At 40.5% G+C, this 26813-nt stretch overlaps 1 protein-coding gene across 1 annotated transcript in view; it reads left to right on the top strand.

The window, feature by feature from the left end:
• The window catches only part of GADL1 (GAD like acidic amino acid decarboxylase 1), a 176095-nt gene that overhangs the window by 56157 nt on the left and 93125 nt on the right, over positions 1–26813 (top strand). The window contains exon 12 of the mRNA XM_027775942.1: positions 16945–17144. Coding sequence (XP_027631743.1) covers positions 16945–17144 — 200 coding nt within the window. The remainder of the gene's footprint in view (positions 1–16944; positions 17145–26813) is intronic.

Below are 26813 nucleotides of genomic sequence, written 5' to 3'. Positions count from 1 at the left end.
TCTCTTGTGGAAAACATGGGAAAGCAAAAACTATGTAGAGATGGTAGAGGTATCTTTATGCATGAGCGTGCTTGAGAGAGTCCCCAGTTTTCCTGCAGGCTTGAAAGTGGCTGCTGCTGCTGGCGTTGGTGGGACATCCAAAAGGGACAGGAGACCAACAAGAAGATTCAAAGGACCCTGGAATAGAGGCAGAAAGCAAGGAGTTTGACTCGTGCATCTGACAGTCAGAAGCAGGTCATCAGATTTCAACAGGAAGATGGAAGGGCCTTCTGAGGTAGAGAGAGAACATAGATAGCATTGACTACATGAGAAGCAGTTTTCACTCCCCTCGACTGGGAATTTAGGAAATAAAAATACAAGAAACTTAGTTAAATTTGAATCACTGGTAAACAATATATATTATTTTAGTGTAAGTCTGTCCCAAAATACTAAATGGGACAGACTTATACTAAAAAGAAAAGTTGGGTTTTTAAATGCATGTATAAGAAATTTAATTTTATTGGTATGTTTTGTATTTTTTTAAGAATTTTTTTTAAATTTTATTTATTCATTCACTTATTTTCATTCGACCAGAGAGAGACACAGAGAGAGAGAGAGGGAAAGTGAGAACACAAGCCACTAGGTCCAGGGCTCGAACCATGGTCGGCCATGTGGGAGTGTCCAGTGCCTTAACCACGACGCCACCTGCTGGTCCCAAGGGATGTTTTGTATTTTAACTGGCATCCATCTTTAGTGATATTCGTAGCAGTCACAATGTTCAATACTGAAGAAGAAGAAAATATCCTCAGAAGAAAAAACATTGATCAATCATATTTTGTATCTGGATGGTCCCCCCAAAAAATCACTTGATTTGAGTTTTTTCCAGAAATGACAAGACTAAATAGTCTGCATTAGAAAGAATAGTAGCCCTAAACAGGAAATATGTTCAGTTAAAGAAAAATAAAATGTCACTTCTACACATATAAAGTGATTTGCTTTTGAAATTTGCAAAAATTATATTTGCTTTTTAAGTTCACATGACACTAAAATATGGCATCTCACAATAAAATGTTTATGTCTCTACCCAGCTGACTGGCACAGGCTTTCAAAACTCTCCGTGTTAATTCCAAACTTCTGATCTTTTCCACCTCTGGTCAGATTGGTACCAGGAGAATGGGGTATGGGAGGGATTCCTTGTACCCATCTCCAAGGGTAAGAAGGAAAGAGGTCAGTGTGAACAAAGAGCTCAAATTGTGTCCATCACAAGTATCTTCCATCTCTTGCTGTGACAACTTACTAATGGATGGCAGAGTTTTCAACCTGGCCCAAAAACTCAGAAAGGAGTTCATGGCCTCTGTTGGATTAGGCTACTCCTCTCCTAATGCATTTCATTGTGCCCTTGCCATGGAGTAGCACATACCACTATCACATGTCCTTTGAATTTTATCTCGACATATTTTTCATCTGTACTATTACCCGTTTTAGGCACCATAGTATAGATTAAACCTGAGCCATCCAGCTACAGAAATACTGATGCGTTCATTTAGAGTACTGTCAGAGTCTCGTACCATTTCAGTATCTGACTTGCCAGCAACATGCTGAAATGCTATGAAATATGCAGCTTTTTTCAAACTCGTGAGGACCAGGAATTCATATATAATAAGTAGATGGTTGTTTTCTGCCTGTAAGAGAGCAACATCAAGCATTGAAGAGTTAGCTACTGGGTTTGATGTCCCAATTACAGAAGTTGCAGGGCCCCCTCTTGCTTAAAGGGCTCAACTGAAATCCAAGTGGAAAATCTCTAGAGAAAGAGTTCTTCAAACGTCTCCTTCACTTAAGAAAAACTGTGATTGAGGAAATGACTGACTCTCCCATGGTTGGTAGCGAGATTAACTTCACAAAGCCAGGAGTTTTCAGTATATTCTAAAGTCTAATATGGGCTTTAAGTATTGTCTAACAGTGAATTAATGTGAACCTATGGGGTTTAACTTTTCCTCCATGGAGATTTCATCTCCCTGTGCCTTGATGACTTTAGGCATTCTTGGGAAAGGTCGTCACTTATTTTCAAGGCATTTATCATAGTTATTTAGAACAGAAAACATCAGATATCAGTGCCAGGCTAGAGGCGATCACAGAAAGGACACACTGTCCCCCATCACTGTAACAGCTTCATGGAATTCATGAGGCAGGGGAGAAGGAAGATTCTGTGACTCACATTAGGTCACCGTGGGGTGGGGCACTGTGTCTATCAGCCCATGGTGACTTTCTGGAAGGGCAGTGGAGCAGTGATAAGCTTGAGGTCAGTATTTGTCCCAGAAAGCAGGGGTGTAGACCCCATGATATTGTAAAATACAGCTATTCCCTGATTTCTGACAAGTGCTAAAGAGTCAGGCATTGAGAAGATACGGTTTAAGGAAAGATAGAGGCAACATCTAGACAATGACATGTGTCAAGTCTGGGACCAGGGAGTGATATGCTGGCAGATGGGGCAGGGGAGCAATCTCAGGTTGCATATGGAGGGCTTCAGACATCGAGTTAAGAGTGCATTCATTTTGGGGCCAGCAGGTGGCATGGCAGTTAAGGTACTTCCTCCCATATGGCTGGCTCCATGGTTGAGTCCTGGACCCAATGGTTTGAAAAACTCTCTGGGCACGTGTGCATGCATGCCCCCAAATCCCAAGATGTTAATGGGGGAGAAGGGATTGTCATGTGTCATTCCCCCCGGTGGGAAATTTCTCACTGTTCCTCTCTCTGTCTCTCTGTGGTGAGCACACATGCCCTATGGAAAAAATATAAAATATTAATCATAATAATAAAGCACATTCATTTTCCTAAAGGCAAGTTTTTGCCTCTGTATGAAAAACTAGATGCTCTCTTTTTTGCCTATGTAGGTCCTACTTTTTCTCGTCCAAAACTCAGCTTAGCATCAACTTTTCCAGGGGGCCATTCTTGTTCCCAGGCTATGTCAGAGGCCCTTTCTCTAACCAGACACTTTTTCAGCACAAACTACAGCATTCGCTAACAATGGAGCTATTAACCTGTTAACCACACTGAGCTGGAAGTTTTTTTTTTTTGAGAGATTTTCACTGTAGGGCACGTGCGCTCGCCAGACAGACAGAGAGAGACATAGAGACAGAAAACGAGAAATCACCCCCCAGGGGGGATGGTCATGCCACAATCCCTTCTCCTCCATTCTCCTCTCGGGATCTTGGGCACGCACGCACACGCGCCCGGCGTGAGTTTTAAGCCACCGGGTCCGGGACACGAACCGCGGTCGACTACGTGGGAGTCCAGCGACATAGCCATTATGCTAACTGCTAGTTCCCTGAGCTGGAAGTTTTTTGACTGTTCTCATGCCCAACACAGACCTGGAAATTTCGATGGACAGGTAAATGAATAGATGCAGATTTTAACTCACTTAATCCCCATATCAATTCCATGAGGTTGGGACTATTATTCTGCCCCCTGTACAGATGAGGAAACTGAGAACAAAAAGTGTAAATAACATGCCCAAAGTTACAGAGCCAATAATGGACAGAACTGGGATTCAAAACCAGTAGGCTTAGGGAACCAGCAGTTAGCGTAATGGCTATGTCGCTGGACTCCCACGTAGTCGACCGCGGTTCGTGTCCCGGACCCGGTGGCTTAAAAAACTCACGCCGGGCGTGTGTGCGTGCGTGCCCAAGATCCCGAGAGGAGAATGGAGGAGAAGGGATTGCGGCATGACCATCCCCCCTGGGGGGTGATTTCTCGCTTTGTGTCTCTATGTCTCTCTCTGTCTGTCTGGCGAGCGCACGTGCCCTACAGTGAAAATCTCTCTCAAAAAAAAAAAAAAAAAAAACAACAGTAGGCTTTGTAGTCATTCAGACAAAAAAAAAAAAAACAAAAAAAAAAAACAGTAGGCTTAGTTTACACTCCATGCTTCCAGGTGCTGGCTGATATGTTCCTAAACCAAAGTGGCAGGGAATGGATTACTATCTTTTCCTTAAAGTATGAATCTCAAAGTCACAGTGATGTTGATTTAGGAAGGTAAAACCTGATCATTTCGTCTCCTTAGTACCAATACAAAATGAAATAATATTGTCAGTGATTTTGCTAATTCTACTTTTTTGCTAATTCTCATTTCTGTGCATCTGTCAAGCTGGTTTAACTAGCTTATAAATTTCTGTGTGATCCCCAGGCCCTTTCCTGTCTGTTTTTCTCATTCCTCTTTCAGCCTAGAGTATAGATATTCTGTACATAGAGTCACTTTTTCCTCGGATTTGCTGCCACACTTGTTCTAAATACACCTGGTTTTCTTGTCTCAGGTGGGACACTTGTGGTTCATCAGAGTAGGGTCTTCTTTTTTTCTTTTCTTTTCTCTTCTTTGGAGAGGCTTTTACTATCGGGTGTATGTACTTGCCAGAAAGACAAGAGAGAGTCTAAGAGACAGAAAGCGAGAAATCACCCCCCCCCACACACACACACAGGGGGGATGGCCACACTGCAATCCCTTCTCCTCCATTCTCCTCTCGGGGTCTTGGCCACACACGCACATGTGCCTGGTGTGAATTTAAGGCACTGGGTCTGGGACTTGAACCATAGTCAACTACATGGGAGTCCAGCGACATAGCCATTAGACCATCTGCTGGTCCCAGTCTTCTTTGGTTTGGAAACCATAGTTGTACCTAGAGATATATTAGGCCAGAGAATCCTAGAAGCCATCTCTTCCCATGTGTCTAACCTGCCAGAGCCCTTCTGTCTGCCTTCCCTCCCTCCCTTTCTTTTCTGTTCTTTTCAGTAGTAGCTTCTTCTTGCTGTTTGCGTATAATAGGCTTTCAGTTTGAGATTCATTGCCCTTCCTGCTACATTATTTCAGCAAAGATTCATTACAAATGACAAAGTACAACTGTAGAATTAACCAGCTTTATCACAGAGGAATTTTTTTTCCTTGCCCTGTTGGAGGAACAAAGGAATTTAGAAATTAGTAGCCAGTAAGGCTCTGGATTATCGATGCCATTCCCTATGGAAATCATGTGAAGCATTTGTCAAAACTGAAAAGGAAAATAAACCATGCCAATTTTATTCTCCAAATTTGAATTTGTTTAAAGGTTACATATTTACCATGTAAAAGGGATTACAAACTTGCTTTAATGAAAGTGAAAGATAATCTCTTGTTCTTTTTAATCAAAGAAACTTTAGTTTGGGGGTCTTTGTGTAAACATTTAGTTTTGTCTATCTTTGCAAATTTGGAAATGGTTGCCTTCTTTCCTTTCCTTTTCTTTTCTTTTCTTTTCTTTTCTTTTCTTTTCTTTTCTTTTCTTTTCTTTTCTTTTCTTTTCTTTTCTTTTCTTTTCTTTTCTTTTCTTTTCTTTTCTTTTCTTTTCTTTTCTTTTCTTTTCTTTCCTTTCCTTTTCTTTTCTTTTCTTTTCTTTTCTTTTCTTTTCTTTTCTTTTCTTTTCTTTTCTTTTCTCCCCCCCCCCTTTGGAGAGGTTTTTGCTATAGGGCGCGTGTGCTTGCCAGAGAGTCAGAGAGACAGAGAGTGAGAAATCACCCCCTGGGGGGGTGGCCATGCCGCGCAATCCCTTCTCCTCCATTCTCTTCTCAGGATCTTGGGAACGCACACACACATGCCCAATGTGAGTTTAAGCCACCAGGTCTGGGACTCGAACTGCAGTTGACTACATGGGAGTTCAGCGACATAGCCATTACGCTAACTGCTGGTCCCATGGTTGCCTTATTGAGTGTGTCTCCTCGTGGATATGTGCAGGACTCTAAAAATGATAGCCCTTGGGTCAAAGCTGGCCTGTTGCTTATTTTTGTAGAGAATATTTTATTGGAATAGAGCTATGCCCATTTGTAAAGGTATCCTCTATGGCTGCTTTCATGCGATAGCTGCAGGGTGAAGAAGTTGTGACAGAGATTGCATGGCTTACAAAATGTTCAATATTTACTCTGAGCCCTTTACAGAATGGTTTGCCCATCCTATTTAGAATATACAAAGACATTGTACATTTTAGAATATAAAAAGACATTGCCTTCCCCAATCTCTGGGACTGCAGTTTGAACTAAGAAATTCTGGGATTAAATATGATTTCTCAGTGGGTAAATCAGTCAGTAGGCCTTCAAACAAGACCCGTGTTGAGATTCTGCCTGTGCTGACAACTGCCCTGCATGACTTTGATAAGTCACTTCATCTTCTGAACCTATCTGCAAGGTGGAGACACTGCCTATTTTGCAAAACCTACTGTAAAATTCAGTGAAACAATGCTCACAAATGGTTAATTCATTGCTAGGATGTAGCGAGGACTTCATGAATGTGATTTCTGTTTTCCCTGTTCTTTGCAAATTGAGGATTAAACCATGTGTGAGTATACAGATTTTTCTGTCTAAGCAGATATCCATTAGTATAGTGGAAAAAATTCTTCGTCCTTTTAGCACATTTCTGTGTTTCATCAAGAGTCTTTGGGGGGAAATGGCTTTGTCTGCTCCATCTTTGATTCTTCCTAAAGGTTTTACAAAGTTCTTCCCAATTTCTTTTAAACTACTATTTAAGGCTGCTTTTAAGTAGGATTGCCCATGATTATGGTAATATCAGCCATTTCCAACACCTCTGTGATGAGGTTTATACAGAGAAGAGCAGGGAGCTTGTGTTTAAGAAATTGCCTTCCTGCATAGTATTTTTCTCTTTTATAAAATCAATCTTCTGTCTCTACTCCAGGCCTCAGAGGCCAGACCTCTGGAGGATGCTCCAACTCCGAGAAATGTAGGCCAGAGGCCTTGCTGCCGAATGCGTAAAATTCCATCTGAGCAGGAACTGGACCCTCGTTAGCAGCATCACAATAAGTTGCAGACAGAGATTGATTTTGTTAGATATTGTGCTCTTGTAGAATCACTCTTCTAGCTTCGGCCCAAAGCAGCATACCTATTTTGTGTCTGTTTCATTCAGTTTCATATAAGTCTGTCCAACTATATTGGAGAACTATAATTAATCAATCCAGACAGAAGAAATATGTTAACACCATACTAATGAAAATCCTTTCTAGGCGTTCATTGGAACATGATGCCAGAGATACCATAATATCCCTCAGAGATGGACTGTGATGTGGTATCATTATCCTCAATTTACAGATGAATGAGAATGCAATATGAGATGTAGCTCATAGATAGGTAGATACACAGTAAATACCCAAAGTTCAGAAGCAGCAAGTGACTGCTGGATGCTTTTGCTCTGCATTGGTTACCAGGTGTGCCAAGAAATTGCTAAACCATCTTTCTTCTTTCACTCCTTCCTTCCTTCCTTCCTTCCTTCCTTCCTTCCTTCCTTCCTTCCTTCCTTCCTTTCTTCCTTTCTTCCTTTCCTTCTCTCTTTCCTCCTTTCTTTCTGTATGTATGTGTGTGTATACACACACATGCACACACACACACACACACACACATACACATATTTATACACACACTCGTATATACACACACACATATATATTTTTTTTTCTATAGGGCGCTGGAGAGAGAGATACAGAGAGACAGAAAGCAAGAAATCACCCCCTCAGGGTGATGGCCAAGCTTCAATCTCTTCTCCTCCAGTCTCATCTCAGGATTTGGGGCATGTTCACACACATGCCCAGTGTGAATTTAAAGCTGCCAGGTCTGGGACTCACTCTGCAGATGACTACATGGGAGTCCAGCTTCGTAACCATTATGCCATGCCATAAGCTGGTCCCATTTCATTCCCATCTAACATGAGGCATCCTCCTGGGCTTCCCTGCACTTCCTCATTGTGTTTTCTCTTGGCCTTGAGCTCATCTCTTCTCCTGATCTACTTCTTCCTCATTTTCCTTCCCAACCTCCTCTTTCCCACCTCTCAAACTCCCCCACCTCTGCTAAACTCTCCTCTCTTTCTTACTCTTCCTCCTTTTCCAACCCTACCAGATTGTAAGCTGTGTTGAACTTCTTTTGCAACAAAGTAGAGTGTAAGCAAATACATATCAGATAGGATCTCAGACACTCAGAGCTGGGAGTAATGTAGGAGGAGTAAGCAACAATTCACCCATCAGGGATAAGTGGGCAACATGTGCTCATGGATGTGTTGATATGAGTAGCTCCTGAAGCAAATTACTTCCCCCCACCACCCGTATCACAAAAGCAACAAATTTAAAAATTGAATGGAGCCAGGAGGCATAGTGGTTAAGGTGCTGGATTCCCACATTGCCAACCACAGTCTGAGTCCTGGACCCAGTGGCTTGAAAATCATGCTGGGAGCATGTATGTACATGCCCAAAATACCACAAGGAGGAGAAAGGATTGCAGCATGGCCATTCCCCCCAGGGGGTGATTTCTCACTTTCACTCTCTCTCTGTCTCTGTCTTTCTTTCTCTCTCCAGTGAGGGCACACACCCTATGGCAAAAACCTAAAAGAAAATCAAGTAGAATAGATTGGGATTCTTTGTCTTGCTTGCATCTTTTGTGCATACCATAATCTATGGATGTATGTTTCAGAGCTTGGAGCTTTTCCCCCTCTGATTAAAACCTCAGCATGAACCATATCTAACCTATATCCTCTTTATTTGGGCTCATGGAATAAAATTATTCTGTACTTGTGTACACACACAAATAAAATTCTGATAATGGGCATTAGTAGCACAAAAATAAGTCAGATAATTACACTTATATACAAGAACACTATATGTCATCATGAAAGTTCAACACTTAGACTTTGCTAGTCCCAACATGAGTAAAATGCTTACCAACACTTCTAGCGTAAGATTTTTCAGTGTGAGGTTAAGATTGATCAGAGCAGTTGTTCTCAATCCTGGCTGCATGGTAGGATTACCCAGGGGGGTTAAAAACAAAAATAACTTTGTCTTTAGCTCATACTAGAAATTCTAACATTTTGGTTTGGAGTAAGAACTCTGTATTGGTATTGAAAAAAACAAACACACAAACTCTCCTGATAATTCTACTATTATCTGGAGTTAAGAGTCACTGTATGGTCTTGAGCTGCATTGTCAACTGAATGTCACACCAGATTTTTCTATTTCCCTTTAAATGACCAGAGCAGAATATGATGGCATAGAACCAGTATGTATTCCAAGCAGTAATGATGTGACTATTTGTTTTTTAACTGTAGCTGATAGTCAGAGTTTGAAAAATACTTTATCACATTATCTTTAATGTAGAACGTGTGCTGATAGTTGCCTAGAGAAAATTATAAAATCTCCATTGGCCCTAAGAGAGAAGCCCAATATGCTATTTTTAAATGCTTGTAGGGCATGCAAAGGTATTGCCAAGTGATCTCTGTGCTATCAAATGTTTCCTGCCTATTTATAGAAGCACTTACCATTCTGTAAGAAACTGAGTCCAACTTTTCTTTCTTACATGTCATAGTTTAAAATTATTATGTTTTTTAATGCTACCTTTTAGCCTAGTTTTCTCATTTTCAGATAAGCTCATTCTTTTTTTTTTTTAATTTAGATTCCATCAATGTACTTCTCTATAGCTTAAAGTATGGTTTTCAACATATGCATGTAATACATGATAATCAAATCAAGGATATTACCATATGCATAATTTTAAACAGAGAACTTTGCATTCTTTTTTCTGTTAAGTGTTTCTTCTCTTTGCTCCTCTTATCCACCCTCTTCCATCTATTTCCTTCCCTAACAGTCTCTGGTATCTACAGTTATCCTCTCTATCATATCTTCAGATGTTTTCATTTATGCTACAGAGTGATGGCATTCAATACATATTGAGTGGGGATATACAGTGTGTGTCTTTCTTACTTCACTTAGCATTAAGTCTTCTATATTCATCCACTTTGAATCAAATGATAGGATCTCATTGTTCATTATAGCTGAGTAGTATTCCACAGTTGATAAGCACAGCAGTTTTTCAACCCAGTCATCAGTTCTTGGGTACTTAAGTTAGTTCCATGTCTTAGCAATCGTGAATAATGCTGCAGTTAACATGGATGTGCAGGTGTCTTTCTGAATATGTTCCTGTTTTTGGATAAATACCAAGTCCCGCTCCTTAGTATTTACCCAAATCAGTTCATTTTAACCCTTAGTTGGGGGTATTTAACAAAGGTTTACCCTGCAGGCCAAAGTAGAGGAACTCAGGTTTTACGCTGCTCTAGTAGTTCTCTGAAAATCCCTATAGGTAATAGATACTACCAAACTTAACTAGGCATGGATTGAACTATTAGATATGGTCTGTCAAGAAAGCCAAATATCTAACCACAAGGTTTGTCAAGGAAGAAGGCTTTACTGTGGGTAACATCACAGGGAACATTTAGGGTTGCTCAAAAAAGACCATCTTACCAAATGTGCTTAGAGGTAGGTTTTTATAATTTCTGTCCAATACTTCAACCAGGTTTATACATGCAAGTGAATGGTTGAGATTGTACAGCTCTGATTGGTCAACTCAAATGGCAGTCCTATTGGTCCATTTTTGAAACTGGTACTGCTTTGATTGCTCACTCCCCTATAGCCAGTATCCACACTCCCTCCCTGCAGTGGGGGTCAATCCCAGGTCACTCAGAGTTCCTCAGTGTGTGCACCATCCAAACAGTCCCACAAAACAGAGGTCAACATCAGGTCTTTCTCTTCCAGGCTTATTCTAGTGGGTTACAAGTCTACAGGTCTGGAACTTAACAGAATTATCTGCAGTCCTCCAGAAGGTTTTCTGGAAGGAGAAGGTAGAGAGAGCCCTTTGGTATTAATACTAGGTGTGCTCAAATATTCCAGGACAGTCGTTGGTTTTTTACAGATAATATCAAACTGATTCAATGCTATGATCTCTTAGCAGTTCATATACTGATAATACATAAATCCCTATCAAGAAAGTTGGTATGTTTCCAGGACTCACTGGTCTAACCCTTGGGACATATTGGCTCTCACCTGTGCCCTTTCCCTCCCTTTCCCTTTCCCCTTCTCTCTTTTTTTTCTCTCTCTTTCATTTTGAGTATAAAACCATGCACTGAAGGCTGTTGTTTTACCCAGCCATTTTATTGAGAATCAACCAGGAAGTGACTAGGAAGAAGAGTAGCTAGGGAGACAAGTGGAGAAAGGAGGTGATCTAGAGAAGGCTGTGGCCATGACAGCACTCGAGTTTTCTCAGCTAGCGGATGACCGGAAGGGACTGAGGAGTCATGCCCATGCTGCACAAAATGCCCCTTCCTGCCCCTTTTACTGTAAGTTGGAGCACAGAGCTATAAAATGTATTCAATAATATGAAACAATATACACACTAGGGAATGATTAGAATTTAAAAAGATGAGACCAAATTCAACAATGCAGCACAACTTACGTATTTTCATGAGAATATCAACTTTTTTTGGTAATATCATGAATGAAACAATGCCATTTTTCTCTCAAAGGATATATCTTCACAGATTACTGTGAAGTTAAAAGCATGATGTCAATTAATGGAAGCTGGAGGAAAAAAAATGGCACAGGGCACCCAGAATCTTTCTGTAAACAGTTTAAATCTGGCTGACCATTGACCCAATTCATGAAGAGGGTTGATAACACAGCAGTATTTTGAGAAATGAAGGCTGTCATGAACTCTACAAAAGAAGATGTCTGAATGGCAGGATGACAAGCTCAAATATGTCACTACATGGCAGAAGAGAGCTGGGCAGACTGTTCATCAATTCTTCAGAAGCTCCAGTGCAAGTACCAAAAGTATCTGGAAACTTCTGTACTGAACATCTTCCAGAAAATGCTAGCAATGAGGGGAAGGAGAATGTGAATTGGAGAATTAATTGAAGTGATGAGCAGAGGTTGATTTATAGCTGATACCAGTAACCAGGAAATGTTTGATTGGGATGGGAAAGAGAGATGAATCAATTGATCAAATATTGATACAGAACTGATAAAAGAAGACTATGCATCAGGATGTGAACTTTTTGTAGACATTGAAGCAGCCAGTGAAGGACAAAGTCTGAAATTAGCCTTTCAGATCACAGAGAAGACAAATAAGAACTCAAATTTCCTAGCAAGCTTACGGAAAAACTGGTAATTTATTAAAAATAGTAAGCTGGAGATCAGCAGATAGTGTAATGGTTGCATCACTGAACTCCTACATAGTTGACTATGGTTCAAGTCCCAGATCTGGGGCTTAAGCCCCATGCTGGGTGTGCATATGTGTGTGCCCAAGATCCTGAGAGTAGAATGGAGGGGAAGGGATTGCAGTATGGCCATTTCCCCTCAGGGGGTGATTTCTCGCTTTCTGTCTCTCTTCCTCTCTCTGTGTCTCTGGTGAACACACATGCCCTATAGCAAAAAAATCTCTCTCTCAAAAATAAATAGATAAATAAATAAATAAATAAATAAATAAATAAAAATAGTAAGCTGGATGCAACACTAGTGGATTTTTATCAATTTTCTACTTCATCATAGAGTGAAAAAGCTACAACAGAAAGAAAATGAATTAAATAAATATTTTTTTTAAAAAATCTACGAAATTTTACAAGAAAAATGAAAGATAACCATCTAAGGGATCTACAAATGAAAGGATACCTGCTTTGGATTACATGTGGCCATAAACAAAGCAAAATACAGAGTTGCTATGAGTAGAGACTCAGGAACTTGAGGTCTGGCTAGTGAAAGTTAGCACAGGTTCCCAGTAATATATGAACAGATCTTAAAATAAGATTGAGTTTGTGACCCCACCCCAAGTCAGTGAATACTACTTGAGACCAGGAAAGCCAGATTGAAGGTACACAGAGGAGAAACAAGAGAGGGAGGTGAAGATAAATGGAAAGACCATCATGTTGGCAATGATTTCAATGGCCAGCTCTCATTTCTGCCACAAGACTTGTAAAGTATTCTGTACTCTTGAAAGCCAGAAAGAGGGGAGGGGACAGTTGTGATACTGAAGGAAAAGAGAGAAAGATAAAAGTAGTGGGGGAAATATGCACTTGTTGAACAGCAGATAGAGGGCTATAGCCCCAATTTCTCACTTCATAGATCAATGTGTATTTAGATAAGAAAGGAAAAGATTCCTTAAGGTAGGGGGTAAGAATCTCAGTGTGTGAGATGAATGGTTTGCTCATTTCTACGGTCTCAAACACACCTATGTAAGCAGATGCCTTGGACTGAACTTTACTTTTAGCCCTTGAAATCTTGTTTTACCTATATTCTACTCATCCTCCCCTCCTTCCTTCCCTTTCACTCCCTTCTTTCCTTTACCATCCCCTCTTTCTTTCTTCTTCTCTTTATCTCGTTCTGTTTCTTTCCTTCCATCTTTGTGTCCCTTCCTCACACCCTTTTTTTCCTAGACTCTTCATGGCTCAGCCTAATACACTGACTTTTTCCATAGTTCAGTCTGATTTGCTTCCTTTTGCAAAAAAACAACACTGACATTATTGTCCTCTGTTTATGCTCTACTCCACACCAACTATTCTGCAGTCAGTCAACATAAGCACTTTTTCTTCTCTGTGTAAGGAAATGGAAAACCAACATCTACCCCCTTGGGGATATATTGCCATTTCATAGCTCTCTCCATCCTCCCAGGTCTCACTGGGAAGCCTCAGTCTCTAGACTTCCTACCATCTTTCTTCTTGAGGAGTGAGGTCAATACTGAAGACAATAGAATGAGAGAAAAGGCAGATTCCTGATGTTAGTATTACTTCATCCTGGATCCAACTGTGCCTGAAGGTTATATATAACTAGGTTTTTAAATACACAAGCCCATAAAAATTTCTCCTTTGGTTAAGCTTCTTTCATTTGTCATTGTGGAAGTCCTAATACGATGTCTACTAATCACTGAGAACAGTGTGAGTGAATATCACAATAGAAAGGCAATTGGTATTCTCATTGGATACTTGTTTCTGGAATTCATTTAACTAGTATTTATTTTGCTGTCCTGGCAGGATTAAGAGTATGAAGATGAGCAAGATAACATGGCCCTTCTCTTTGATAGCACAATAATAACTAATTAAGCTTTCTAAAAAAATGTGCACTTTTACTATACTTATTCCAAAATGTGGTTTTCTCGGGAGAGCTGAGCATCTTCTCTTAGTTGATGTGTATCTTAAAACTAAAGGACAGCTCATCCATTTTAATACAAGGATATAAACTAAAATGCAAAGCAGGAACTTCAGGGGAAAAGTTTTCATTTATTTTCGATAAAGTAAATCCCAAGCCTCCAGTCGTTCTTTATGAAACCTTCTCAAGGCAAGAGATTTTTCAGTGCAATGAAATTAACTGTGTCACCTCTATAGGACAATCACTCATTCTGCCATGAGCTTTGACTCTTTTCTTCTCCATTTGCCTATGATGCAATCTGTCTTCCAGTAATGGATGGGCCTCCTCTCCCTTTCTTTCTTTCTTTTCTTTTCTTTTTTCTTTTCTTTTTTTATTTTGGAGAGATTTTTGCTATAGGGCACCTGCACTCACCAGAGAGACAGAGGGAGACAGAAAACAAGAAATTAAGCCACCAGGTCTGGGACTCAAATTGTAGTCGGCCATGTAGGAGTCCAGCACCTTAACCACGACACCATCTCCTGGCTCCAAAACTAAAGCTTTGAAGTACTTTTTGTTGTTGTTGTTGTTAGGAGGTGAATGCTAGAAAGAGACAGAAAGTGGAAGTGAAAAAAGTACCCCCTCCAGAGGGGATGACTATGCCACAATTCTCCTTCATTCTCTCAGGATTGTGGGCTTATACACATACATCATATATGCCTTTTTCGAAACCACTAGGGACTCAAACTTTGCAGTCAGCCATACGGGATCCAGCTGACTTAACCACTAGGCCACCTAACTAGTCCTAAATATTCTTCTTTTCAATTGATCCCCATTAAGCAGGCAGGACCATGATGCCTCTCCCCATACCCATACTTCTCTCCCATTGCCTGGACACACGGTGTGACTAGAATAAATAAAGACACCTAGTTTCTCATTTGGGGTACCTCCCTCACCCTGACAATGTAAGACGGTCCCACTGTAGATGAAGCTACAGAAACTCCCCAGTGGATACACGGATCCTAGAAAATGCTCCTTTCTGATTAGAAAATGTGCTAAATGTCCTTCGTCTGACTGATCAGCTTGTACGTAACAAATGAAAAGAAAATCCCCATGTATCATATTCCAAATAAAAGTACACATTTACTATCAAAAGAGCAGCATTGTCTTTTGGGCCACCAATCTGAATATAAATGTGTTGCATTACAACAAACATGTCTTCATACAATGTGAAACAGTATATACCAGATAAATCGCGAATTCCAAAATCCCACCCATCTAGTACCCACGATAAACTGAGTGTAAAACAATAATCAAAGGACTCTTAGCAAGCCTTCAACCTGACCCTGATTTTCTTGGTAGACACGGGGAAGCCATGATTGCTCTCTGACCTGAACACTACTGTAGAAAAAGTCGTTGCTCCTAAACCTTCACTTTGATTTTAATGGCCATCTCTCTGCATTTCCCTACTCTCAAAAGTCAGGAAGTTTGGTAACTGTTTCTATAGCAACTACAGTCTGACTGTATATTATCATTAAAGGGCCACTGTATATATTTAAGAACAAAGCACATATTTGCAACACCAGGTGCACACACTCATACTTGCATTATGAAGACAAATTTACTTTCATCAACCATCAAAGATTCCAAAAATCCCCAAAGCAAATGGACTTTGGACATGTCTTGAGCAAGTGTCAGGGGTTCATGCTGGCGATTGAAATGGAGAGGAGGGGGGACCAGCAGATGACATAATGGTTGCATCAATGGACTCCCACATAGTCAACTGCGGTTCAAGTCTTGGACCTGGTGGCTTAAAACTTATGCCGTGTGTGTGTGTGTATCCAAGATCTTGAGAAGAGAATGGAGGAGAAGGGATTGTAGTGTTGCCATCCTCTGGGTGGTGATTTCTCACTTTCTTTGTCTTTCTGTCTCCTTCTGTTTCTCTGATGAGCATACACACCCTACAGCAAAAATCTCTCAAAAATGAATAAATAAATGCTTTAGTTTATTTTTTTTTTTTTTTTGAGAGATTTTCACTGTAGGGCGCGTGCGCTCGCCAGACAGACAGAGAGAGTCATAGAGACAGAAAGTGAGAAATCACCCCCCAGGGGGGATGGTCACGCTGCAATCCCCTCTCCTCCATTCTCCTCTCGGGATCTTGGGCACGCACGCACACACGCCCGGCGTGAGTTTTTTAAGCCACCGGGTCCGGGACATGAACCGCGGTCGACTACGTGGGAATCCAGCGACATAGCCATTACGCTAACTGCTGGTTCCCTAGTTTTTTTTTCCTATGAGAGTGTATATTATTTTGTTGTGTAATGTTACTGCTTATGATTTACTTTGTAAATGGAGGTAGGCATCAGAGTAACTATCAGAGTATTTTGTTGAAGGCCATCATGTTATGTTATTTTAACACCAAAGTAAGATGTGGTTGATCAGCGATGTTGCGTACAGTGGCAGATGTTTAGAATAGTATGATTCTTCACACCTCAATTTAAATGAGATTATTCTTTTAAGAACACTTATTTACATGTGTGTTTTCTGTAAAGAATAATAAAATAATAGTAGTTCAGGGGAAAAAAAAAGAGAAAGTGTATAAAGTGTGTACCATATGGCAGATTTCATTTATCCCAATGTGGAGCTTTGAGTGAGTTATAAACAGATTTATTCTTCTTGAAAGATTGGCCCATCTTCCTGTCATAGAGGTGATGACATGGTCTTCTCAGCTTTTTAATAGTCATCCATGGAATGATGAAGATGGATTATAGCAGTTTCAATTCTTCGTAGGATTTTTTTTTTGAAATACGATGGGTCACTTGTGTCTCAACATTAACACGCACTGATTGTGCCTGATGTCGGGCAGTCATGAGGAGAGACAGACCTTTGACAAAGGCTGTGTGTGCACAGGCTGTGTGTGTGTGTGTATGTGTGTGTGCACACGTTTGGCTTTTCCTGATCAAGTGTACTCTAAACATGGACAGTCTTATCATCTTTTTTTCTTTTTTGTTTTTCAAAGGACCTTCTTAAGAAATGCTACTCTGCGAAGGCATCTTACCTCTTCCAGCAGGACAAGTTCTACGATGTCAGCTATGACACGGGAGACAAATCTATCCAGTGTAGCAGGAGACCAGATGCTTTCAAGTTCTGGATGACCTGGAAGGCCCTGGGAACATTTGGCCTAGAAGAAAGAGTTAATCGAGCTCTCGCTTTATCTAGGTACTTGCCTCTATGTGTGTGTGTGTGTGTGTGTGTGTGTGTGTGTGTGTGTCTATAATAGAAAGACCCAATGAGTAATGTCTTTTTTTTTTATAAGTAACATTTTTAAGGCCTGCATGCATGTTCTTTGTATTTGTGTATTCCTTCTTTCATCCAGTAAATTTTATCAGTGTCTACTAAGCGCTGGGAGTATGAACAGAGCAGTCCTACCACCTGCCTTCTACAATCCCAGCCAGCAGAGATACATTTAGGTGAGAAAGCAGGTAAACTAGAAATGATGCCCCCTTTGACAAAGAGAGGAACAGGGTGCTTTGAGAGCTTAAAAAGGTTCCCTGATGTGTACTTGTTCCTTGGAGGAAGTGACATTTATTATTATTTTTTTATATTATTTTATTTAACTTTACTTATTATTATCATCATTATTATTTTCCAGTTTGATCAGAGAGAGACAGAGAGAGAGAGAGGAAGTGAGAAAGCAAGCCACCAGGTCCGAGACTTGAATCGTGGTTGGCCATGTGGGAGTCCAGCGCCTTTAACCACCATGCCACTTGCCAGCCCTGGAAGTGACATTTAAATGACACCTAAACAACAGAAAGAAAGACCTGTCTCTATAGCCCAGTTGTTAAGGGAGCCAGATCCCACGTGGATGGGCCCATAGTCTTGAAAAACATGCCAGGTGTATGTGCGTGCATGCCCAAATCCGAACAGGATGGATAAATGAAGAAAGGATTGCAACATGACCTGCTCTAGTGGGGGTGCATTCTCTCTCTCTCTCTCTCTTTCTCTGTATCTCTCTTTGGTAAGTGCACGTATCATCTGGCAATTAAAAAAAGACAAGAAAAAGAGAAAAAAAAGATCAGGCAGAGAGAGCGCCAGGCCCAAATCTCAGGACATGAAGAGATCTAAAAGTCTGGATGTGATTTCAAGAACCTGAAAAGCAGATCTGTGAGAATGTGGGACAGCATCAAGCAATAATGGGGAAGGTGATGTGGAAGCATCATGTTTGCTTGACTTATCGTGACAGCAGAAACAAAGGTTTCGCCTCCAATTTCAAGGACATTAGAACTATACTCCGAAGGGACCAGTAGATGGCAAAGTGGTTACATTGCTGAACTCCCACATAGTTTATTGCAGTTCAAATCCCAGACCTGGTGACTTCAACCCCATGCCGAGTGTGTGTACAAGTATACCCAAGATCCCAAGAGGAGAATGGAGAAGGGATTATGGTGTGGCCATCCTCCCTGGGGGTGATTTCTTGCTTTCTGTATCTCTGTTTCTTCAGCAAACACATACATCCTATTTGGAAAATCTGTGACTGTGACATCAGGATTCTCAGCGGTAAGGGACAGAAACCTTAACTCTATAAAAGAAAGATAGTTGATTACCTCATGTTACTTCTAAGATTAGTGTAGTGGTGTCATCTGGAATGGCTGGATCTAGGAGCTTACACAATATCACCAAGCCTCAATCTCTCTCTGTCTTTTAGCTATTTTGCTTCGTGTTGAGATTTTTTTTCATAGGAAGATGGCTGTCAGGTGTTAGGTCTATAGTCTCCTAGTTCAAGTTCAACATCAAAAGGAGAGAGTGCTCCTCTCTCAACAATCCCAAGGGAAGTTTGATCGTTTATGAGTGAGGCATGTATCCTTTTCTGAATTAGTTACCATTGCCAGGGGGAATGTGTTACTCTCATTGGTCATGCTGAGCGGCATGTCCTTCCTGGATACTGGGAGTGGTAGAAGTATGCTGTGTTCTTCCTATAGAATAATGTGTACTAAGGGGACCAGCAGTTGGCGTAGTGGCTATGTCACTGGACTCCCATGTAGTCGACTGCAGTTCAGTTCCTGGACCTGGTGGCTTAAACTAACGCCAGACACATGTACATGCATGCCCAAGATCCCAAGAGGAGAATGGAGGAGATGGGACTGTAGCACGGCCATCCCATCTGAGGGGTAATTTCTCACCTTCTGTCTCTCTGTCTCTGTCTTTCTGGTGAGCGCACATGTCCTATAGCAAAAATCTCTCCAAAAATAAAAAGAAAAGAAAGGAAAATATAAAACAACTCAGTAAAAAAAAAAAGAATTTATACTAAAACTGGGTGAGGAATGCACTTTTTAAAAATGGAAGTAGGCAAATAACTACCCAGAGGTGAAAATATGAAACTGTCTACCATAAATATTCATAGTTGTCCATTAAGTGAAAATAAAAATCCAAGAGGCTCTTTTCCCTTTTTTGTATTTTCTTGTACTATTTAAATGTGGTAGAATCTCTGCATTATTTTTGTCTAAGCTGCTCAGCAATTCAATGACAGGTGTCTTGAAGTAAGGCTACATATAAATATTTGATGGTCGTATTTAGTATGAAGTTAACATTCATCTCAGGGTGGAATTTAGTTTATAGTCTAAGGATACTTTCTAATTTTTGCCAAGAAATATCACAAGAGGATAAATGTTAACATTTCAATTCAATTCAACAAACATTTATTGTTTGTAAATGTTTGTCAAGTTGAATTGAATTGAATTAACATTTCAGTGAGCATCGTTGCAGACTCTGTGACCTATACTTAAATGTTTGAAAAATAATCCCTCCACTTTTATACTATTACTCATAATAGTTTTCTTGCTCTAACTTTCCACACTCTTAATATCCAGCAGTCTATTCCCAAGGTGAGCAAAAGTCATCCTGATCTTCCACTCTCAATGCCCTAAGGCATGTGACTGGTAATTAATGTGAAATTATAAATGAGAAAGAGTTTATCTAGATTAAGAATTACAGAAATAAATTAACAACTGAAGGGCTTTATTTTCATAATTTTATTTATTATCAAATTCACTAATTGGCTTGTGGTCTAATTTTTTTTTTTTTGAGGAAGATTTCTGATACAGGGTGCATGCATTTGCTAAAGAGACAGTGAGAGATGGAGAGAGAGAAAGTTAGAAATCACCTCCCAAGAGGGATGGACATGCTACAATCCCTTCTCCTCAATTCTCTTCCTGGGATTTTGGGCATGCATGCACATGTGCCCGGCATAAATTTCAAGCCACTGAGTCTGGGACTCAAACCCTGGTCAATGATGTGAGAATCCAGCGCCTTAACTACTTTGCCACCTGCTGGCCCATTGTGGTTTGATCTTTAGGAAAGATACAATATTTTCTCAATGCTAGGTCTATTTTGTTACCTAAGCCTATATGCAGAGGTGTTCTGGTAAATTGGCTCTCGAGAGGGGAAAAAAAAGTCCCAGTCTAAAGTGTCTGCCAATTTCCATGGTGTAAATATTCCCATTGTGGCAAATTGCAAGTTACCAACAGTTTTAGTTTTCAAAATGTGTGAGTATTTAACTGGAGGCACTCATCACAACCACAAACCAGCTCTAAGACACCACTGATTGTGTGAGCCAGCGAAATCAGTTCAAACCACTGATGGGCTACTGAGGTTAAAATGCCATATCTTATTAAGACATCTACCTGTAGAGCCTTGCTTCTGAGTTTACCAAATCAAAACCATTCTCACCCATGGTAGGAAGGCTGCGCCTATTATAATTTACAAGTCAGAGTAACATTACTTGATGTCCAAGAAGTGTAACTTCCTTGAGTAAATAACGACGCTAGCAAAGTAAAGCTGCACAATGGTGATGTGCCAATATTTTGGGAGTACATCTATTCTTGACAGTCTGTTGTCGGTGAGATCTCATTTCCCTGGGTATTAGATCAGGACTCTCAAAGCCAGGAAAAGCTGTGTAACTCTTCTCCTCCGACACATTACAGTAAAGATTGCATGGATTCCATAGAAACAATGTTTCCATGTTCCTAAGTTTGTTTGTTCATTGATTTATTTTTTAAAGATTTTTGGGACCAGCAGTTAGCGTAACGGCTATGTTGCTGGACTCCCATGTAGTCGACCGCAGTTCGCATCCCGGACCCGGTGACTTAAACTCACGCCGGGCGCGTGTACGTGCTTGCCCAAGATCCTGAGAGGAGAATGAAGGAGAAAGGATTGCGGTGTGGCCATCCTCCCTGGGGAGTGACTTCTCACTTTCTATCTCTCTCTCTCTCTGTCTGTCTGGTGAGCATATGTGCCCTGTAGCAGAAACCTCTCAAAAAAAAAAAAAGAAAGAAAGAAAGAAAAGATTTTTTAACCATAGGGCATGTGCACTCGACAGAGACAGAGAAAGAGGGACAGTGGGAATCAGCCCCATGGAGGGATGGCTATGCCATAATTCTTCAACGTTATTCTCCACTCAGGACTTTGGACACACATACACATGTCCCTGATGTGTTTTTCTCCTCACCCCTCCCCTCCTCTTCTTTCCTGTCATGCTCTTTCCTCTCCTCTGTTTTCTCTTCTTTTCTTTCTTTTTTTTTTTTTCCCATAGGGTGTGTATGCTCACTAGGGAGAGACAGAGAGAGAGAGAAAGTGAGGAACTACTCCCCAGGGAGAATGACCACACCTCAATCCCTTTTCCTTCATTCTCCTCTCAGGATTCGGGACACCAAGCACATCCGCACAACATGATTTTCAAGCCACTGGGCCCAGGACTTGAACCACATAGTCATGCATGTGAAAACCCAGCACCTTGACCACCTGCTGACTCCATGTTTCTAAGTTGAAATTGAGCTTAATTTTGGACTTCATATGTTGACTTGAAGAATTAAGGATCAGCTTTCGATAGGCGAGTGATCACTACCTGGTTAAGTAGCTCTCTCCCTCTCCCCCAGCAGACTATGAGCAGGTACTTGGAAAAGGCCAATGATTCCAGTTTATTAGGTTATCAGTAATTCAGCCAGAAGGGAAGACTTAGTGCCTTGAAGACTTCTCATGCTCTTTCCTTATTTCCATTTGACCCTATCATTCCAACTGAGGGGAGAATATTTCTCTCAAAAAATACTCATGACTGAAATTCTCCTTCTCCTTTTCTTTCTTCTTCTTACTCTTCAGTTGTGCGAAAAATTAGTGACATGGGGAGCCTAAAGCAACATGTGATTATTAAGCATACTCAAAACCCAAAAGTCGAGGTTTAAAACCACCATTTCTGGCAAAGCCGTGGTGGTGAACAGGTAGCCCTGCTGTTTCAGAGACTGGAAGTCCTGTGGGAGCTGTGGGTTTGGTTTCTCTGACCAGCCTGAGTCGCCAGCTTGGTTGTTCACACCTGCAACCTTTATTTATTTTTTAAGAGTTTTTTTGCCTTAGGGCACTGGAGAGAGAGAGAGACATTGAGAGGGAAAGTGAAAAATCACCCCCTGAGGGGATGGCCATGCGAAAATCCCTTCTCCTTCTCCTCTATTCTCATTCTGGGATCTTGGGAATGCACACACAAGTGCCCCGTCTGTTTTTTGTTGTTGTGGTAGTAGTGATTTTTTTTTTTTGAGGTTTTTTTTTTTTTTTTTTTTTTTTTTTTTTTTTGCTATAGGGCACGTGTGCTCGCCAGAAAGAGAAAGACACAGAGACAGAAAGTGAGAAATCACCTCCCAGGAGGGATGGCCACGCCACAGTCCCTTCTCCTCCATTCTCCTCTCGGGATCTTGGGCATGCATACACACGCACCTGGCGTGAGTTTTAAGCTACCGGGTCCGAGACTTGAGCCATGGTCGACCACATGGGAGTCCAGTGACATAGCCATTACGCTAACTGCTGGTCCTGTGCCCAGTCTGTTTTAAGCCAGCTGTCTGAGACTTGAACCACAGTAGACCAGGTGAAAAGTCCAGCGACATAACCTCTACGCCATCTACTGGTCCGCACACCTGTAATCTTAACTCATTTGGATGCTGGCACAGGAGGATAGCAACACAGCAAGGTCCTGTTGAAATACCTGTCTTTCTCTCACTCTCATAAAAACAAAACGTCACTTCTGCCACAAAGCTAGTGATTTTGCATCTCTGATATGTGCCTAGAAAAGTCAGAGATGCTTTACAATACCCAGGGCTACCTGTTGCGTAGGGTACCTTCTTGGTCTTTGTTATGACACTCGGCTCAAATGGATGCTCACTAAGAGGCAATTTTTATAACAGGCCTAGAAGAGTCATCTGAATGCATCTTTCCCACAACAAACTCTGTTCTGCTACTTTGTTTGGTCTCCCGTGTGTCATTTATCTATTCCCTTGACATACAATCTCTGCCATCTCTCAGATGAAATTCATTTCATAGACCTGCATGAATACTGGGGATTTACCATTATCAGCATGGAGAATGTGAGCAGTTAGACAATGGCGCGTCTCGGCTGCTATGCTTCTGTAGGTGTCAGGAGGGACAGAGTTGACTGTGGAGGAGCCAAAGGTTTGCTGTTTGTTCATTTATATTGGTAATTATTTTAAAAATCCCAAATGCAGTAGAATAGAGCATACGGGTGTCTGCGATAAATTAGACAGGTCATGTGATATGTTGTAATCTATGCACTGCACACTGAAAGCAGATGGGCAGGGCTCAGGAGTTCTGGGAGGAGAGGGAGTTCAGTGCATCAGAAGAAATTTCAAATGAAAAAAAAAATGGGACTGATGGAGAAGCTCAATTCAGAGTGGTTTGGAAAGATTTGAAGGGACGGATAAATTGAGAAATGCTGACAAGGCTATTTCCATAAAGGCAAGATGGACTCTCAAAGTGGTAAGTGAAATCTGGAAAAATTAAATACTCATAACAAATCAGACAACCCAAGGTCTCTAATGTTGGAGGCACTTTGTAAGTAAAGGAAGGAGAAGTATTTGGGAGCAAGATTATGGTTAAGGTTTCCTTCAAAATCAAGTCAGGGGACCAGCAGTTAGTGTAATGGCAATGTTGCTGGACTTCCATGTAGTTGACTGCGGTTGGAGTCCCAGACCTGGTGCCTTAAAACTCACACCAGGTGCATGTGTGTGTGTGTGTGCCCAAGGTCCTGAGAGGAGAATGGAGGAGAAGGGATTGTGGTGTGGCCATCCCCTCTCGGGGCGTGATTTCTCGTTTTCTGTCTCTCTGTCTCTCTCTGTCTTTCTGGCGAGCACATGTGCCCTACAGCAAAAACCTCTCAAAAAAAAAAAAAATCAAATCAGAATACTTACACGAACTTTTACCCCAGTAGAACTGATGAATGTGTTTTTTTCTTCCTTCTCTTTTATGCCAAGCTTAGTGAGAAGGACAATGATGATTTTTATGAAGCTATTTTTGCTTTTGGAGTACACTTACCTGGATTCTTTGATAAAAAGAAGTAGTTAATGGTTTCTGCACTATGTCCCAAAACCGAATGTATTTTTTTTTTCCTGGCTTCCACAATATAGGAATGATTTTTAAAATGTATTTTATGTTGAGGCTGTTTCCATATATTGAAATAAAAAGGAGTGAGGAATAAATCATCCCTTTGAATGTAGGCCCAAAACTTAATGTAAATTCTCTTCCAACAATCCATTCATTTAAGTATTTATTTAAAGAGAGGGTAAATACCCTTTAGAGGAAGCACATCTAAAATAGTATTATTCTTGAAACCTTCCTCTGTAGGTTCAAAAACTTCCAGAATATCTTAATAATTTTCAAAATGTCATTCTATGGGAAAATATGTTTGAGATGTGCCAACTACATTATTTTTCTTCATTTGGAAATTCAAAGTACTCAGGACTTTAAAGGCTCTGAGAGGGCCTGTAATATAGAAATGTAAATTTTAGTCAATATGTATACTTTGTTGATTACTCACTCAACATTCTCTCTTCTTTTTCATTTCTTACTTCATTTTCTTTTACACATTCAATCACATTATTTAGCTTACAAAGTGAATATTTCAACAGGTAAACATTTCTCCCTAGTCCAGTTGATAAAGCTATGAAATATCTTCAACAGATAATACCACATTTCTTTGTCCCATTAATGCTTTGCCTCTCTATTTTTCTTCTAAATGTCCTTCCTCAGACCCTCCTCTTTCACACACACTGTATCTGGTATTTACATTCTCTCTTCTTCCTTGCCAAGAGGAGCTTGATTTTGGCTAGGTAGACTATTCTAGGTAGAGACATTGGCTTTGCCAATCCCCTTTGCCAACAGTTAGTTTGGGAATCAGTATATGGCTCAATCCCATATAAGATTCAGGAAGAATTCTGTAAAGACTTCTGAGGAAAATATCCTTCTCTGAACAGAGAGAGGTATATGTATGGAGACTCGTGCTTTTGCTCTAGTCTTCTGGGACACTGTTGTGTAAGGATGTGACGTATGTAATTATGGAAGATGTCTAGTGACCATGTGAGACCTCACTAATACCTGAGTGTAGCTGGCTGAGATAACTGGAAGTATCTGGTTCCTGATGACATTGTCAAACTTTCCAATGAGCTCAAAGGATGGCCTTATGAATTAAGCCAAGTATATATCTAATTACAGACAAAAATGACCTACCTGATATGCAGTGTTCAAATTTATTTGATAAGACCCTATTATGTGTAGAACCTATTAGCATGATATACCGTGGAGCATAGTTTGGGAACTCTGGTTTGAGACTTTTATTATTTTTTTAAGTTTTTTATTTTTAGAGAGATTTTTACTATAGGTCACATGCACTCACCAGAAAGAGACAGAGAGACAGAAAGCGAGAAGTCACCCCCCCCCCAGGAGGGATCTCCACATTGCAGTCCCTTAACCTCCATTTTCCTCTTGAGATCTTGGGTGTGTTTGCACATGCACCTAGCATGAGTTTTAAATGGCGAGTCCAGAATTTGAACCGTGGTCAACTATGTGGGAGTTCAGCAATGTAATCATTATGCCATCTGCTGGTTCTGAGACTTTTGTTATTATTATAATAGCTGCATCTCTTTTTTTTAACCCCCCAAATCACCTCTATCCTCAACTCAACTAGTGTTTCACTGGGCTTTTACAGGCTCTGAACGTGACTACAGTGGGAACCATAATCCCAACAAAAAGCCTAGGACTATGTAGTTAATAAAAAAAAAAGAGTTTACGGGTGAGTTCCTTGTATATTCTGGTTATCAGGATCTGGTTATATTTGTATAGTTTGCAAGTATATTCTCCCATTCTGAGGGTTGCTGATTCACTCTAATTATTCTTTCTTTTGCTGTGCAGAGCTTTTTAACCTGATGCAGTCCCATTGTCGATTTTGGGGGTTATTAACTGTGCTTTGGGAGTTTTATTTAAGAAGTCCTTGCCTACTCTAATATCTTCGAGAGTTTCCCCTTTGTTACCCACCAGTACTTTCATAGTTTGAGGTCTTAGGTTTAGATATTTTATCCATTTTGAGTTGATTTTTGTTTATGGTGAGAGATAGGGATCCAGTTTTATCTTCCTACAGGTGGATACCCTATTTTTCCAGCATCATTCACTAAACAGATTTTCTTTGGTCCACTGGATTCACTGGTGCCCTTTGTAAAAAATCAGTTGGCTGTATGTTTTTGGGGTTTATTTCTGGGTTGTCTATTCTGTTTCTTTAGTCCATTTGCCTTTTTTGTACCAATACCTTTGGGAAGAGGGAGTGAGATGCCCTCTCCTCCACTCTAGTTGCGAAGAATTGCTTTGGCAATATGGGCCAAATTCTATGATTGTTTTTTCTAAATCTGTGAAGAATAATTCTGGTAATTTGATTGAGATTGCATTAGATTTGTAGATTAATTTGGGTAGGATTGACATTTTGATTGTGTTAATTCTTCTGTGGGATGTCTTTCCACTTTTTTGTGTCAGTTTCAATTTCTTTAAAAATTTTTTTTCATAGTTTTCCTT

This window comes from Tupaia chinensis, unplaced genomic scaffold, assembly GCF_000334495.1.
Source record: "Tupaia chinensis unplaced genomic scaffold, TupChi_1.0 Scaffold000617_2, whole genome shotgun sequence".
NCBI lineage: Eukaryota > Metazoa > Chordata > Mammalia > Scandentia > Tupaiidae > Tupaia > Tupaia belangeri.
The sequence above is the reverse complement of the archived record's forward strand: the minus strand, read 5'-3'. Positions and strand labels throughout refer to the sequence as shown.